Source organism: Lampetra planeri, chromosome 74, assembly GCF_965212315.1.
Source record: "Lampetra planeri chromosome 74, kcLamPlan1.2.h2, whole genome shotgun sequence".
NCBI classification, from domain to species: Eukaryota; Metazoa; Chordata; class Hyperoartia; order Petromyzontiformes; family Petromyzontidae; genus Lampetra; species Lampetra planeri.
Genome location: NC_136179.1, coordinates 915835 through 931020, shown reverse-complemented (window position 1 = coordinate 931020; position 15186 = coordinate 915835). Strand labels below are relative to the sequence as shown.

Genomic DNA, 15186 nt, shown 5'->3' with positions numbered 1-15186 from the left:
TGCACCACAGACTCAACACTGCCCATAGACTCAGCACTGCCCATACACTCAACACTGCCCATAGACTCAGCACTGCACCATAGACTCAACACTGCACCACAGACTCAACACTGCACCACAGACTCAGCACTGCCCATAGACTCAGCACTGCACCATAGACTAAACACTGCACCATAGACTCAACACTGCACCACAGACTCAACACTGCACCACAGATTCAACACTGCCCATAGACTCAGCACTGCCCATAGACTCAACACTGCACCACACACTCAACACTGCACCACAGACTCAACACTGTCCAAAGACTCAGCACTGCACCACAGACTCAGCACTGCCCATGGGTTACCATGAGAGAGGTTACCAATGTAACTCATGGGCGTAGTTACCGTGGCGATGCGTTCGTGTCTCCGAGCCTTAGCACTGTTCCCCTCCTTCTTGGCCTGAGCTGCGATGTCTCTGTAGGCAGACAGACGAGCCTCCAGCGCGGACAGCGGCGTGTCTACGGGGAGACAGATATGGGGAGTCACGGAGAACCACGGGAGACGCGGGGAGACGCGGGGAGACGCGGGGAGACGCGGGGAGACGCGGGGAGACGCGGGGAGACTCTGGAAGACGCGGGGAGACGCGGGAGACGCGGGGACACGCGGGGAGACTCGGAGAGACGCGGGGAGACGCGGGGAGACTCGGGGAGACGCGGGGAGACGCGGGGAGACGCGGGGAGACGCAGGGAGACGCGGGGGAGACTCGGGGAGACGCGAGGAGAAGCGGGGAGACGCGAGGAGAAGCGGGGGAGACGCGGGGAGACGCGGGGAGACGTGGGGGAGACGCGGGGAGACGCGAGGAGATGGGGGGAGACACGGGGAGACGCGGGGAGACGCGGGAGACGCGGGGAGACGCGAGGAGAAGCGGGGGAGACGCGGAAAGACGCGGGGAAACGCGGGGAGAAGCGGGGGAGACGCGGGGAGACGCGGGGGAGACGCGGGGAGACGCGAGGAGACGCGAGGAGAAGCGGGGAGACGCGGGGAGACACGAGGAAACAAACGTGGCGGAGTAGTCACCGGGTAGCGAGGGGGGAGGTTTTGTCTGTGGTTCCGGACCTCCAACTTTGGGACTTGGAGCGACATTCACCGGCACTGGTGGGAAAATAACCATTGCCAACATCACCAACATCACCACCACCATCACCATCACCACCAACACCACCATCACCACCACCACCACCATCATCACCACCATCACCACCACCATCATCACCACCATCACCACCACCACCATCAACATCATCACCACCATCACCACCACCACCACCATCAACATCACCAACATCACCACCACCATCACCACCACCATCACCACCATCACTACCACCACCACCATCAACATCATCACCACCACCATTATCAACATCACCACCATCACCATCACCACCACAACCATTACCACCACCATCATCACCACCATCACCATCACCAACATCACCACCATCACCAACATCACCACCATCACCACCATCACCACCACCATCATCACCACCACCATCACCAACATCACCACCATCACCACCACCATCATCACCACCACCATCATCATCACCATCACTACCACCATGTTAATGATAGTGATGATGATCATGTTGATAGGGATGATGATGTTAATGTTTATAGTGATGATGATCATGTTGATGTTGAGGATATGAATGGTGGTGATTGTTTTGATGTTAGCAGCTGCAGCAGGAGGAGGAAAATTGGAGAAGTCGACACTGGGTATTGATGGTGGTGTTGATGGTGGTGGTGTTGATGGTGGTGGTGTTGATGGTGGTGGTGGTCTTGATGGTGGTGGTGGTCTTGATGGTGGTGGTGGTGTTGATGTTGGTGATGGTCATGATGGTACCAGCATGAGGTGCAGCAGGAGGTGAGGTGGTGGAGCATTGGACAGGTCGAGACTGATAATGGTGGTGGTGATAGTGGTGGTGATGTTAATGGTGGTGGTGTTTGTGGTGGTGATGGTGGTGGTGATGTTAATGGTGGTGGTGTTTGTGGTGGTGATGGTGGTGTTAATGGTGGTGGTGTTTGTGGTGGTGATGGTGGTGGTGATGTTAATGGTGGTGGTGCTTGTGGTGGTGATGGTGGTGGTGGTGTTAATGGTGGTGGTGTTTGTGGTGGTGATGTTAATGGTGGTGGTGTTTGTGGTGGTGATGGTGGTGGTGATGTTAATGGTGGTGGTGTTTGTGGTGGTGATGGTGGTGGTGATGTTAATGGTGGTGGTGATGTTAATGGTGGTGGTGATAGTGGTGGTGATGTTAATGGTGGTGGTGATAGTGGTGGTGATGGTGGTGGTGATGTTAATGGTGGTGGTGTTTGTGGTGGTGATGGTGGTGGTGATGTTAATGGTGGTGGTGTTTGTGGTGGTGATGGTGGTGGTGATGTTAATGGTGGTGGTGTTTGTGGTGGTGATGGTGGTGGTGGTGTTAATGGTGGTGGTGTTTGTGGTGGTGATGTTAATGGTGGTGGTGTTTGTGGTGGTGATGGTGGTGGTGATGTTAATGGTGGTGGTGATGTTAATGGTGGTGGTGATAGTGGTGGTGATGGTGGTGGTGATGTTAATGGTGGTGGTGTTTGTGGTGGTGATGGTGGTGGTGATGTTAATGGTGGTGGTGTTTGTGGTGGTGATGGTGGTGGTGGTGTTAATGGTGGTGGTGATGTTAATGGTGGTGGTGTTTGTGGTGGTGATGGTGGTGGTGATGGTGGTGGTGTTTGTGGTGGTGATGGTGGTGGTGATGGTGGTGGTGTTTGTGGTGTTAATGGTGGTGGTGATGTTAATGGTGGTGGTGTTTGTGGTGGTGATGGTGGTGGTGGTGTTAATGGTGGTGGTGTTTGTGGTGGTGATGTTAATGGTGGTGGTGTTTGTGGTGGTGATGGTGGTGGTGATGGTGGTGGTGATGTTAATGGTGGTGGTGATGTAAATGGTGGTGGTGATGTTAATGGTGGTGGTGATAGTGATGGTGATGTTAACGTTGGTGGTGTTTGTGGTGGTGGTGATGTTAACGTTGGTGGTGTTTGTGGTGATGTTAATGGTGGTGATGTTAATGGTGGTGGTGATGTTAATGGTGGTGGTGATAGTGGTGGTGATAGTGGTGGTGATGTTAATGGTGGTGGTGTTTGTGGTGGTGATGTTAATGGTGGTGGTGATGTTAATGGTGGTGGTGTTTGTGGTGGTGATGGTGGTGGTGATGTTAATGGTGGTGGTGTTTGTGGTGGTGATGTTAATGGTGGTGGTGTTTGTGGTGGTGTTTGTGGTGGTGATGGTGGTGGTGATGTTAATGGTGGTGGTGATAGTGATGGTGATGTTAATGGTGGTGATAGTGGTGGTGATGTTAATGGTGTTGGTGTTTGTGGTGGTGATAGTGGTGGTGATGTTAATGGTGGTGGTGATGTTAATGGTGGTGGTGATGTTAATGGTGGTGGTGATAGTGGTGGTGATAGTGGTGGTGATGTTAATGGTGGTGGTGTTTGTGGTGGTGATGTTAATGGTGGTGGTGTTTGTGGTGGTGTTTGTGGTGGTGATGGTGGTGGTGATGTTAATGGTGGTGGTGATAGTGATGGTGATGTTAATGGTGGTGATAGTGGTGGTGATGTTAATGGTGGTGGTGATGTTAATGGTGTTGGTGTTTGTGGTGGTGATAGTGGTGGTGATGGTGATGTTAATGGTGGTGATAGTGGTGGTGATGGTGGTGGTGATGTTAATGGTGGTGGTGTTTGTGGTGGTGATGGTGGTGATAGTGGTGGTGATAGTGGTGGTGATGTTAATGGTGGTGGTTTTTGTGGTGGTGATGGTGATTTTAATGGTGGTGGTGATGTTAATGGTGGTGGTGATTTTAATGGTGGTGATGTTAATGGTGGTGATAGTGGTGGTGATGGTGGTGATAGTGGTGGTGATGTTAATGGTGGTGGTGTTTGTGGTGGTGATAGTGGTGATGTTGATGGTTGTGATGGTGGTGGTGATGGTACCAGCAGGAGATGGAGCAACAGCAGCAGGAGCAGCAGGAGGAGGAGGAGGAGCGTTGGACAGGTCGACGCGTTCCCCTCTCAACAGCGCAGAGATAACAGCGTCAAACGACTAGCAGGGTCACAGGGTCATGGGGTCACAGGGTTATGGGGTCATGAGATCACGGGGTTATTAGGGTGGGGTTATGGGGTCACGAGGTTTTGGGGTCACCAGGTTATGGGGTCACGAGGTTATGGGGTCACAGGGTTATGGGGTCACGGAGACAGGGTGATGGGATCACTGGGTTATGGGGTCATGGGGTTATGGGGCGGAGAAGTGGAGGGGGAGACAACGGCACATTTAGAAACAAATCCTCACATCTATCCCACTCCCCGAGTCTCCCGTGTCTGTCTCCCCCGTGTCTCTCCGAGTCTTCCCAAGTCTCCCCCGTATCTCACCGTGTCTATCCGTGTCTCACCGTGTCTCCCCCGTATCTCACCGTGTCTCTCCGTGTTTCACCGTATCTCCCCCGTGTCTCTCCGTGTCTCACCGTGTCTCCCCCGTATCTCACCCGTGTCTCTCCAAGTCTCCCCCGTGTTTTCCCGCGTCTCCCCTCGTCTCCAAGTCTCTCCGAGTCTTCCCAAGTCTCCCCCGTGTCTCCACGTGTATCCCGTCTCCCCGTGTTTCCACCGTATCTCCTTTGTGTCCGTCTCCCCCGTGTCTCACCATGTCTCACCGTGTTTCACCGTGTCTCCCCCGTGTCTCCACGTGTATCCCGTCTCCCCGTGTTTCCACCGTATCTCCTTTGTGTCTCGGTCTCTCCCGTGTCACGCCGTGTCTCCCCGAATCTCCCCGTGTCTCACCTTGGCTGTCCGAAAATATGCCATGGCTGTCTCCGTGTCTCCGTGTTTCTTGGCGGCCAGCGCTGCTACTGAGTACTCCCTCTGGCGTTGACGCAGATCCAACAGCAAGGGAGCTACGTGGAGAAGACACGGGGGGAAGACACGGGAGGGACACGGGAGAGACACAGACACAGGGAGACACGGGAGAGACACAGGGAAACATTGGGAGACACGTATGTGTGTTGTATGTATGATGTATGTACATTTTATGTATGTTGCATGTGTAGTGACAGGGTGCCATCTGTTGACCGTGAAGGATAACCACGTGTATGGGTCCGCTATATAACATAAGGGGGGTGTAACTGGGCCAAGGGTCAGAGGCGGGGATCAGTCGGGAAGCTCCTGGAACCTGCATGAGCGTTCTAGAAGGGGGGCGTGGCCATGCTGAGGAGGATAAAAGAGGGAGGTAACCGGAGGTTCGGGGCTGTCGTGGGGGGTTCGGGTCCTGGCTGCCGTCGCCGTCTTCGTCGTGATCTCTTCATCGTCGTTCGGCCGTAGAGCTGATCCGCTGTAGGTCCCCATCCTCGTCGCCACTGTTTCGTCAGCCAGCTGATGCCGCCGATGCGGTAGTACCAGTGGGTCAGCTCTACGTAGCCCAGTGTGTGTGTTACTCAGTGACTCTGCCCGTAAAGTGTGAGAAATAAACAAGGAGCCCTATACAAGTTACGTCTCGGAAGCCGCTCACTACACGTGTGTTATATGCATGTTGCATGCGTAGTGACACGGCGCTGACTGCTGTACAGCAGCTGCAAGTAGACACTTAGCGAACACGTCGTTGAGCGCATACACGGTGTGTGTGCCGGCAGGGCGGAGCAACTGGGGCAAGGGTCACGGTAGACCTCGTGGGGAGGCCCTTGGAACCCTCTGGTGGGTTCGAGAAGAGAGGCGTGGCTAGGGCGGAGCCAAGCCGCGCCAAGGGGAATAAAAGCAGCGGAGAGTGAGAGCTCTGGGGCTGCCGGTTCTGGGAGTGGACTCGTCTTGTCGTCGTCGCCGCCTTCATCGCTGCCACCTTCGCCCGATCATCGCGCGGCCCGAGAGCAGTTGGCTGTCTCGGTCGACGCCGTTGGTGCAACGGGAACGGGGTCGTGTCTGGGCCGGGTCGTTCGGCAGCGTGGTCGTGAGAGAGAGGGGGCCGGAGTTGGTGGCGTGGACGCGGGAGATAATAAAGAGGACGGTGCCCCCTGCGACTACCTCGTCTCCGTCTGAGTGTGTGTGCGCCGCACGCCACCCGCACACACACACGCAAGCCTCGACAAAGAGGAAGAAGAGACCTATGACACTACACATGTATCATCACCACAATCACCATCACAACCACTACCATCATCACAGCAACCATCACCACCATCACTCACTTGGATCCTCCGATCCAGATCTGTTCCCGGGCTCTGGCTCCCGTTTCTGTTCCGTTCCCGGTTTTGGTTTCAGCTCCGGTTCCGGACTCATTTTCGGTTTCGCTTGCACTTCCGGTTTGGGTCTCACTTCCGGCTTTTGCTCCGGGCTCACTTCCGGTTTCATGGGCGGTGGCGACTTCACTTCCGGTTTTGGTGCAACTTCCGGCTTCGGCTTCACTTCCGGTTTGGGTCTCACTTCCGGCTTTTGCTCCGGTTTAACTTCTGGTTTTGGATCCGGTTCCGGCTTTGCCTCCCGGGTTTTGTTTCCTGTGGCCACGGGCGGCGGTATGTCCTCCTCGGAGATGGAGCGGCCGGACTTGGCAGCTTTCAGCAAATCCTGGCAGCTCTGGAGGAGATGCAGAGCAGAGTGGGAGGAGATACGGGGAGAGAGAGGAGACACGGAGAGTCGGAGTGAGTCTCTGAGTGAGTGAGTCTTTGAGTGAGTGAGTATATTAGTCAGTCTATGAGTTAGTGAGTCTCTGAATAATTATCTGAGTGGGTGAGTCTCTGAATGAGTAAGACTCTGAATGCGTGTCTGGGAAGCGTTTCCTGACCTTGAGTCCACGCTCGAATCGACGGGCTTTGGCGCTTTCCCCCGCCAGGCGAGCGTTGGAGACAGCTTCAGCGTAGAGAGAGACACGGGACTCCAGCAGAGACACCATGGGCTGTGCGGGAGAGACACGGGGAGAGTGAGAGACATGGGGAGAGAGGCAGAGAGAGACACGGGGAGAGTGAGACACACAGTGAGAGTGAGATGGAGAGACATGGGGAGAGTGAGACACACAGTGAGAGTGAGACGGAGAGACATGGGGAGAGTGAGACACACAGTGAGAGAGAGACGGAGCGACATGGGCAGTGAGACACACAGTGAGAGAGAGGCAGAGAGACATGGGGAGAGTGAGACACACAATGAGAGAGAGACATGGGGAGAGTGAGACACACAGTGAGAGACAGAGAGACATGGGGAGAGTGAGACACACAGTGAGAAAGAGACGGAGAGACATGGGGAGAGTGAGACACACAGTGAGAGGCGGAGAGACATGGGGAGAGTGAGACAGTGAGAGAGAGGCAGAGAGACATGGGGAAAGTGAGACACACAGTGAGAGACATGGGGAGAGTGAGACACACAGTGAGAGACAGAGAGACATGGGGAGAGTGAGACACACAGTGAGAGAGAGACGGAGAGACATGGGGAGAGTGAGACACACAGTGAGAGGCGGAGAGACATGGGGAGAGTGAGACAGTGAGAGAGAGGCAGAGAGACATGGGGAAAGTGAGACACACAGTGAGAGACATGGGGAGAGTGAGACACACAGTGAGAGACAGAGAGACATGGGGAGAGTGAGACACACAGTGAGAGAGAGACGGAGAGACATGGGGAGAGTGAGACACACAGTGAGAGGCGGAGAGACATGGGGAGAGTGAGACAGTGAGAGAGAGGCAGAGAGACATGGGGAGAGTGAGACACACAGTGAGAGAGAGACATGAGGAGAGTGAGACACACAGTGAGAGACAGAGAGACATGGGGAGAGTGAGACACACAGTGAGAGAGAGACGGAGAGACATGGGGAGAGGGAGACACACAGTGAGAGGCGGAGAGACATGGGGAGAGTGAGACAGTGAGAGAGAGGCAGAGAGACATGGGGAGAGTGAGACACACAGTGAGAGAGAGACATGGGGAGAGTGTGACACACAGTGAGAGTGAGACGGAGATAGGGAGAAACACGATGTGAGAGGGAGGTACCTGTGAGTGTGTAGGGACCACAGCTTGAGGCTGGGGCTGTGGTTTGGAGACCGGGGCTTCTGTCTCAACGTCTTCCATCACCTCCTGCAGCTCAGCCTGGGGACATGGTCGCCATGGTAACAGCGTTCCCCCCCCCCTCCGTATCTCCGCAGCAAGTCTCCCCCCCCCCCCCCCCCCGTGTATCTTCCATGTCTACCCTGTGGCCCCCAGCATCCCCGTCGTGTTTACCCCGTGACTCGCCCGTCTCACCCCGTGTCACCCTGCGTCTCCCCCGCGTCTCCCCCGCGTCTCCCCCGCGTCTCCCCCGCGTCTCCCCCGCGTCTCCCCCGCGTCTCCCCCGCGTCTCCCCGAGTCTCCCCCGCGTCTCCCCGCGTCTCCCCCGCGTCGCGTCTCCCCCGAGTCTCCCCCGAGTCTCCCCCGCGTCTCCCCCGCGTCTCCCCGAGTCTCCCCCGAGTCTCCCCGCGTCTCCCCCGCGTCTCCCCCGCGTCTCCCCCGCGTCTCCCCCGCGTCTCCCCCGCGTCTCCCCGCGTCTCCCCCGCGTCTGCCCGAGTCTCCCCCGTGTCTCCCCGCGTCTCCCCTGCGTGTCCCCCGCGTCTCCTCGCGTCTTCCCTGCGTCTCCCCGCGTCTCCCCGCGTCTCCCCCGCGTGTCCCCCGCGTCTCCTCGCGTCTTCCCCGCGTCTCCCCCGCGTCTCCTCGCGTGTCCTCGCGTCTCCCCCGCGTCTCCCCGCGTCTCCCCCGCGTCTCCCCGAGTCTCCCCCGCGTCTCCCCGCGTCTCCCCCGCGTCTCCCCCGCGTCGCGTCTTCCCCGAGTCTCCCCCGCGTCGCGTCTTCCCCGAGTCTCCCCCGAGTCTCCCCCGCGTCTCCCCCGCGTCTCCCCCGCGTCTCCCCCGCGTCTCCCCCGCGTCTCCCCCGCGTCTCCCCCGCGTCTCCCCCGCGTCTCCCCCGAGTCTCCCCGCGTCTCCCCCGCGTCTCCCCCGCGTCTCCCCCGCGTCTCCCCCGCGTCTCCCCCGCGTCTCCACCGCGTCTCCCCGCGTCTCCCCCGCGTCTGCCCGAGTCTCCCCCGCGTCTCCCCGCGTCTCCCCCGCGTGTCCCCCGCGTCTCCTCGCGTCTTCCCCGCGTCTCCCCCGCGTCTCCTCGCGTGTCCTCGCGTCTCCTCCTCGTCTCACCCGCGTCTCCCCCGCGTCTCCCCCGCGTCTCCCCGAGTCTCCGCCGCGTCTGCCCGAGTCTCCCCCGTGTCTCCCCGCGTCTTCCCCGCGTCTCCCCCGCGTCTCCTCGCGTGTCCTCGCGTCTCCCCCGCGTCTCACCCGCGTCTCCCCCGCGTCTCCCCCGCGTCTCCCCGAGTCTCCCCCGTGTCTCCCCGCGACTCCCCTGCGTGTCCCCCGCGTCTCCCCCGCGTCTCCCTGCGTCTCCCCCGCGTGTCCCCCGCGTCTCCTCGCGTCTCCCCTGCGTCTCCCCCGCGTCTCCCCCGCGTCTCCCCGAGTCTCCCCCGTGTCTCCCCGCGTCTCCCCTGCGTGTCCCCCGCGTCTCCTCGCGACTTCCCTGCGTCTCCCTGCGTCTCCCCCGCGTCTCCTCGCGTGTCGTCGCGTCTCCCCCGCGTCTCCTTGCGTGTCCTTGCGTGTCCTCGCGTCTCCCCCGCGTCTCCCCCGCGTCTCCCCGAGTCTCCCCCGAGTCTCCCCGCGTCTCCCCCGCGTCTCCCCCGCGTCTCCACCGCGTCTCCCCGCGTCTCCCCCGCGTCTCCCCCGCGTCTCCCCCGTGTCTCCCCGCGTCTCCCCTGCGTGTCCCCCCGCGTCTCCTCGCGTCTTCCCCGCGTCTCCCCGCGTCTCCCCCGCGTGTCCTTGCGTGTCCTCGCGTCTCCCCCGCGTCTCCCCCGCGTCTCCCCGAGTCTCCCCCGCGTGTCCCCCGCGTCTCCTCGCGTCTCCCCGCGTCTCCCCCGCGTGTCCCCCGCGTCTCCTCGCGTGTCCTCGCGTCTCCCCCGCGTCTCCTCGCGTGTCCTCGCGTCTCCCCCGCGTCTCCTCGCGTGTCCTCGCGTCTCCCCCGCGTCTCCCCCGCGTGTCCCCCGCGTCTCCCCCACGTCTCCCCCGTGTCTCCCCGCGTCTCCCCTGCGTGTCCCCCGCGTCTCCTCGCGTCTTCCCCGCGTCTCCCCCGCGTCTCCTCGCGTGTCCTCGCGTCTCCCCCGCGTCTCCCCCGCGTCTCCCCGAGTCTCCCCCGTGTCTCCCCTGCGTGTCCCCCGCGTCTCCTCGCGTCTTCCCTGCGTCTCCCCGCGTCTCCCCCGCGTCTCCCCCGCGTCTCCCCCGCGTCTCCCCCGCGTGTCCCCCGCGTCTCCTCGCGACTTCCCTGCGTCTCCCCGCGTCTCCCCGAGTCTCCCCCGTGTCTCCCCGCGTCTCCCCTGCGTGTCCCCCGCGTCTCCTCGCGTCTTCCCTGCGTCTCCCCGAGTCTCCCCCGAGTCTCCCCGCGTCTCCCCCGCGTCTCCCCCGCGTGTCCCCCGCGTCTCCCCCACGTCTCCCCCGTGTCTCCCCGCGTCTCCCCTGCGTGTCCCCCGCGTCTCCTCGCGTCTTCCCCGCGTCTCCCCCGCGTCTCCTCGCGTGTCCTCGCGTCTCCCCCGCGTCTCCCCCGCGTCTCCCCCGTGTCTCCCCGCGTCTCCCCCGCGTGTCCCCCGCGTCTCCCCCGCGTCTCCCCCGCGTCTCCCCCGCGTGTCCCCCGCGTCTCCTCGCGACTTCCCTGCGTCTCCCCGCGTCTCCCCGCGTCTCCCCCGCGTCTCCCCCGCGTCTCCTCGCGTGTCCTCGCGTCTCCTTGCGTGTCCTTGCGTGTCCTCGCGTCTCCCCCGCGTCTCCCCGCGTGTCCCCCGCGTCTCCCCCGCGTCTCACCGCGTGTCCCCCGCGTCTCCCCCGCGTCTCCCCGCGTGTCCCCCGCGTCTCCCCGTGTACCCTGCCCATACCAATAACTCCATGTCCATCTCCAGGTCGCCATCATCGCCATCATCACCATCATCATCGTCCCTCATGCACACTGCTGCCATCCGAGCGATGTCCTCCAACGCTCCCGGGGTGACTGGAACATCCACACCATCACCACCATTAATATCAACACCATTATCTTCAAGTTCATTTATTAGGTTTAGCCCTGTGAGCCATTCGGCTCTTGAATCGGGTGCAACCGCAACAAAAAAAAACAAGGAAACATCTTAGAGTGACTATGTGACTAAGTGCAAACAGAAAATCCAAGAAAATACAGCAAAATTATGCAGAAAAAGCACCTTACACCAACGCTGTGTGCAAAAATCCCAGTGGGATGCAAGTCAAACAACAACAACCACAAGACAACTTAGATTAAGGCCATCAGTCTGACTCTGTACTACAAACAAACAAACATGGCCAAACCAAAAAACTTTTCGAAAATCACCTAAATAAAGCCACAAAGTAATGAAACAGTGATCATAGGAACTGTGACCGAATTTTCACAATAAACGACATAAACAACATGTACTAACTAACAAACCCTGCAGCCATAGCTGGCTGCATGAGTCACTCCACAACAGCAGGAGCATCAGTCGGAGTATCAACATTTTTCAATGCACCTTTAAGATGAGCACACTAAATCAAAACACAGATCATACTTTGCAGCGATCATCCGGAGCGAAACATTGTATCTACATGACCATCACCCCCATCAACATCAACACCATTACCTACATCACCAGCAACACCATCACTCCCATCAACATCAACACCAATACCTAAATCACCATCGAAGACAAAAAATATATCCCCCATGTAGCTTTAACAGACTGCTGGGGCAAGTGCTGTTAGCAAGTAGCACCTATGAAGGCCGGCACGGCACACGACGGGGCGGGTGGCCAACACCACGCCCACCCCCGCCTTTGTCTCCCTCGTGGCGATGTTTACACACTGCACCAGGTACTCATTTTGAGGCCGAGTCGACCTAGGGGAGGCCAGGACCGGTTCAGATAATCGTCACTGGTGTTAGCGGGAATTTAACCCGGGTCGCCAGGTTCGTAGTGCAGCGCGCAAACCACTACACTACCGCTCCCCACCACCATAATCACAAGCAACATCTTCTCCATCCCAAATCATTACCATAATCAACACTGCACCATAGACTCAGCACTGCATCACAGACTCAACACTGCCCATAGACTCAACACTGCACCATAGACTCAGCACTGCCTATAGACTCAGCACTGCACCATAGACTCAACACTACACCATAGACTCAGCACTGCACCATAGACTCAGCACTGCACCATAGACTCAACACTGCACCATAGACTCAGCACTGCACCATAGACTCAGCACTGCACCATAGACTCAGCACTGCACCATAGACTCAGCACTGCACCATAGACTCAACACTGCACCATAGACTCAACACTGCACCATTGACTCAGCACTGCACCATATACTCAACACTGCACCATTGACTCAGCACTGCACCATAGACTCAACACTGCACCATTGACTCAGCACTGCACCATAGACTCAGCACTGCACCATAGACTAAGTACTGCACCATAGACTCAGCATTGCCCGTAGACTCAACACTGCACCATAGACTCAGCACTGCACCAGACTCAACACTGCACCATAGACTCAACACTGCACCATAGACTCAACACTGCACCATAGACTCAACACTTTCCATAGACTCAGCACTGCACCATGGACTAAGTACTGCACCATAGACTCAGCATTGCCCGTAGACTCAACACTGCACCATAGACTGAACACTGCACCATAGACTCATCACTGCACCATAGACTCAGCACTGCACCATAGACTCATCACTGCCCGTAGACTCAGCACTGCACCATAGACTCAACACTGCACCATAGACTCAGCACTGCACCATACACTCAGCACTGCCAGTAGACTAAACACTACACCATAGACTCAGCACTGCCCATAGACTCAACACTGCACCGTAGACTCAACACTGCACCGTAGACTCAACACTGCACCATAGACTCAACACTGCACCATAGACTCAACACTGCACCATAGGCTCAGCACTGCACCATAGACTCAGCACTGCACCATAGACTCAGCACTGCACCATAAACTCAACACTGCACCATAGACTCAACACTGCCCATAGACTCAACACTGCACCATAGACTCAACACTGCACCATAGACTCAGCACTGCACCATAGACTCAGCACTGCACCATAGACTCAACACTGCACCATAGACTCAACACTGCACCATAGACTCAGCACTGCACCATAGACTCAGCACTGCACCATAGACTCAACACTGCACCATAGACTCAACACTGCCCATAGACTCAACACTGCACCATAAACTCAGCACTGCACCATAGACTCAACACTGCACCATAAACTCAGCACTGCACCATAGACTCAACACTGCACCATAGACTCAGTACTGCACCATAGACTGAGCACTCACCACCTTTTCCGCGTGGCTTCTCCTTCTTGGCTCTGCCCTCCGTCCCCCCGACCAGAGCCGCCAACTCTGCCTCCAGATCCCCATCATCGCCATCACCATCATCGTAACCCCCGCCATCACCATCGGGAAATGGTAGCAGCCCCAGCTGAGTGATATAGCAGGCATCACCACCATCATCATCACTACCATCATCATCACTACTGTCACCATCATGAATACCATCATCATCATCACCACTATCACCATGATCATCACCACTATCACCATCATGAATACCATAATCAGCACCATCATCATCACTACCACCATCATGATCACCACCATGATAATCTCCACCAACAACATCACCACCACCATCATGATCATCTCCACCAACAACATCACTACCACCATCATGATCATCACCACCATCATGGTCATCACCACCATCATCACCACCACCAACAACATCAACACCATCATCATCATCACCACCAACATCACCACCACCATCATCACCACCACCATCATCATCTCCACCACCACCATCACCTTTCTTTTCAAATCTTCATTCTGACGATCCCGATCCCGACCCCGACCCCTGTCGGCCCCGCGGCTCCTGCCGGCCATGCTCGCTCCTTCGCGGCGGGAGGTTCAAGGCAACACCGTAGGCTTCGCCGGTCTCTTCGGGATTCGTCCCCGCCAAGCGCCCGCCGGCGTTGGGTTAATAACGGGGCACCGCACCCTGTGGAGGAAGCTATCGGGGGAACGACCGAGGGGGTGCAGCCGAAGGGGACCCAAGGAGACTCGAAGGGGACCCAAACAGCCTGCGGGGCTGTCAGAGGCGAGGCCTTTGACTAGGGAAGCGGAATCGATCCGCGAGAATCTATGGTCTCCAATTCAGTGGCCGGCGATTCCTCTGGAACATTCGATTCCTTGATAATTGTTTTTTAACCCTTCTATCTGGCAACAAAACTGACATCTTTTTTTACAAGGAGTCATGTTTGCATAGACCACAATACCTGCAGCCATAATGCAAACAAAAAACATAACTCTGATAATATATGCACTGTCCTTGAAGTTGATTGGTCCACATCCGAGACAGCTTTCCTTAGAAACTAGTCTCACATGGGTTGGACCAGATGACGCCAAAAGGCGCACAACTCAAAGACAATGCACCATCAGAGTATGAGAGCTCGGGGTAAGCATTTACACCATTGGAACCTCATTTGCCAGTACAAATGAGGGTGGCCCAAATCAGGGCAAATAGTTTATACTGGTAGGAACCTCCTGGTTACACCAGCCCACAGGGGATTATTGTGTCCGTCCATCCGTCGTACAGGGAGGGGCTGGGTGGGAGGGGTGGGGCTGGTTGGGGAGGGGCTGGTCACCCCGTGGTGCGCTTATAAAACTCAACGTTTAACCTACTCACGCCGGCTTGTGCCCGCCCTCACAGTCGGCCATATTTGCGGAATACACCACGCCGCTGTTGACCCTGGCCATTGACCGAGCAACCCAACGTTCCTACCAGCTCCCTCCGCAGGAATGTGTTTATTATACAGGGTGGCCCAATAGTCAACACACAAAGGGGTATTTTTATACTGTGTGGCTCAAAAGTCAGGCCTCGGCAATGTAAGGTAAAAGTTAAAAGATAAAAACAACGAGCCTACCTTTACCTTACCACAATACAATCACTCTACCCTACCTTTTACCCTTCAGCAGGTAAGGTAAAAAGCAACGAGCCTACCTTTTA

At 57.3% G+C, this 15186-nt stretch overlaps 1 protein-coding gene across 4 annotated transcripts in view; it reads right to left on the bottom strand.

The window, feature by feature from the left end:
* Nucleotides 1-14331, bottom strand: part of LOC144737778 (coiled-coil and C2 domain-containing protein 1A-like) — a 42316-nt gene extending 27985 nt beyond the window's left edge. For 3 of the 4 annotated variants that reach the window (XM_078620634.1, XM_078620637.1, XM_078620638.1), the window contains exons 1-10: nucleotides 13986-14331; nucleotides 13455-13599; nucleotides 10962-11074; nucleotides 8028-8123; nucleotides 6838-6948; nucleotides 6245-6629; nucleotides 4851-4963; nucleotides 4011-4119; nucleotides 1062-1136; nucleotides 390-502 (exon numbers count right to left, since the gene is read on the bottom strand). In XM_078620634.1, the coding sequence (XP_078476760.1) occupies nucleotides 390-502; nucleotides 1062-1136; nucleotides 4011-4119; nucleotides 4851-4963; nucleotides 6245-6629; nucleotides 6838-6948; nucleotides 8028-8123; nucleotides 10962-11074; nucleotides 13455-13599; nucleotides 13986-14063 (1338 nt within the window). In that variant the 5' untranslated portion in view covers nucleotides 14064-14331. The remainder of the gene's footprint in view (nucleotides 1-389; nucleotides 503-1061; nucleotides 1137-4010; nucleotides 4120-4850; nucleotides 4964-6244; nucleotides 6630-6837; nucleotides 6949-8027; nucleotides 8124-10961; nucleotides 11075-13454; nucleotides 13600-13985) is intronic. The other variant, XM_078620636.1, reaches the window with a different exon arrangement.
* Between the last annotated feature and the right edge of the window lie 855 nt (nucleotides 14332-15186).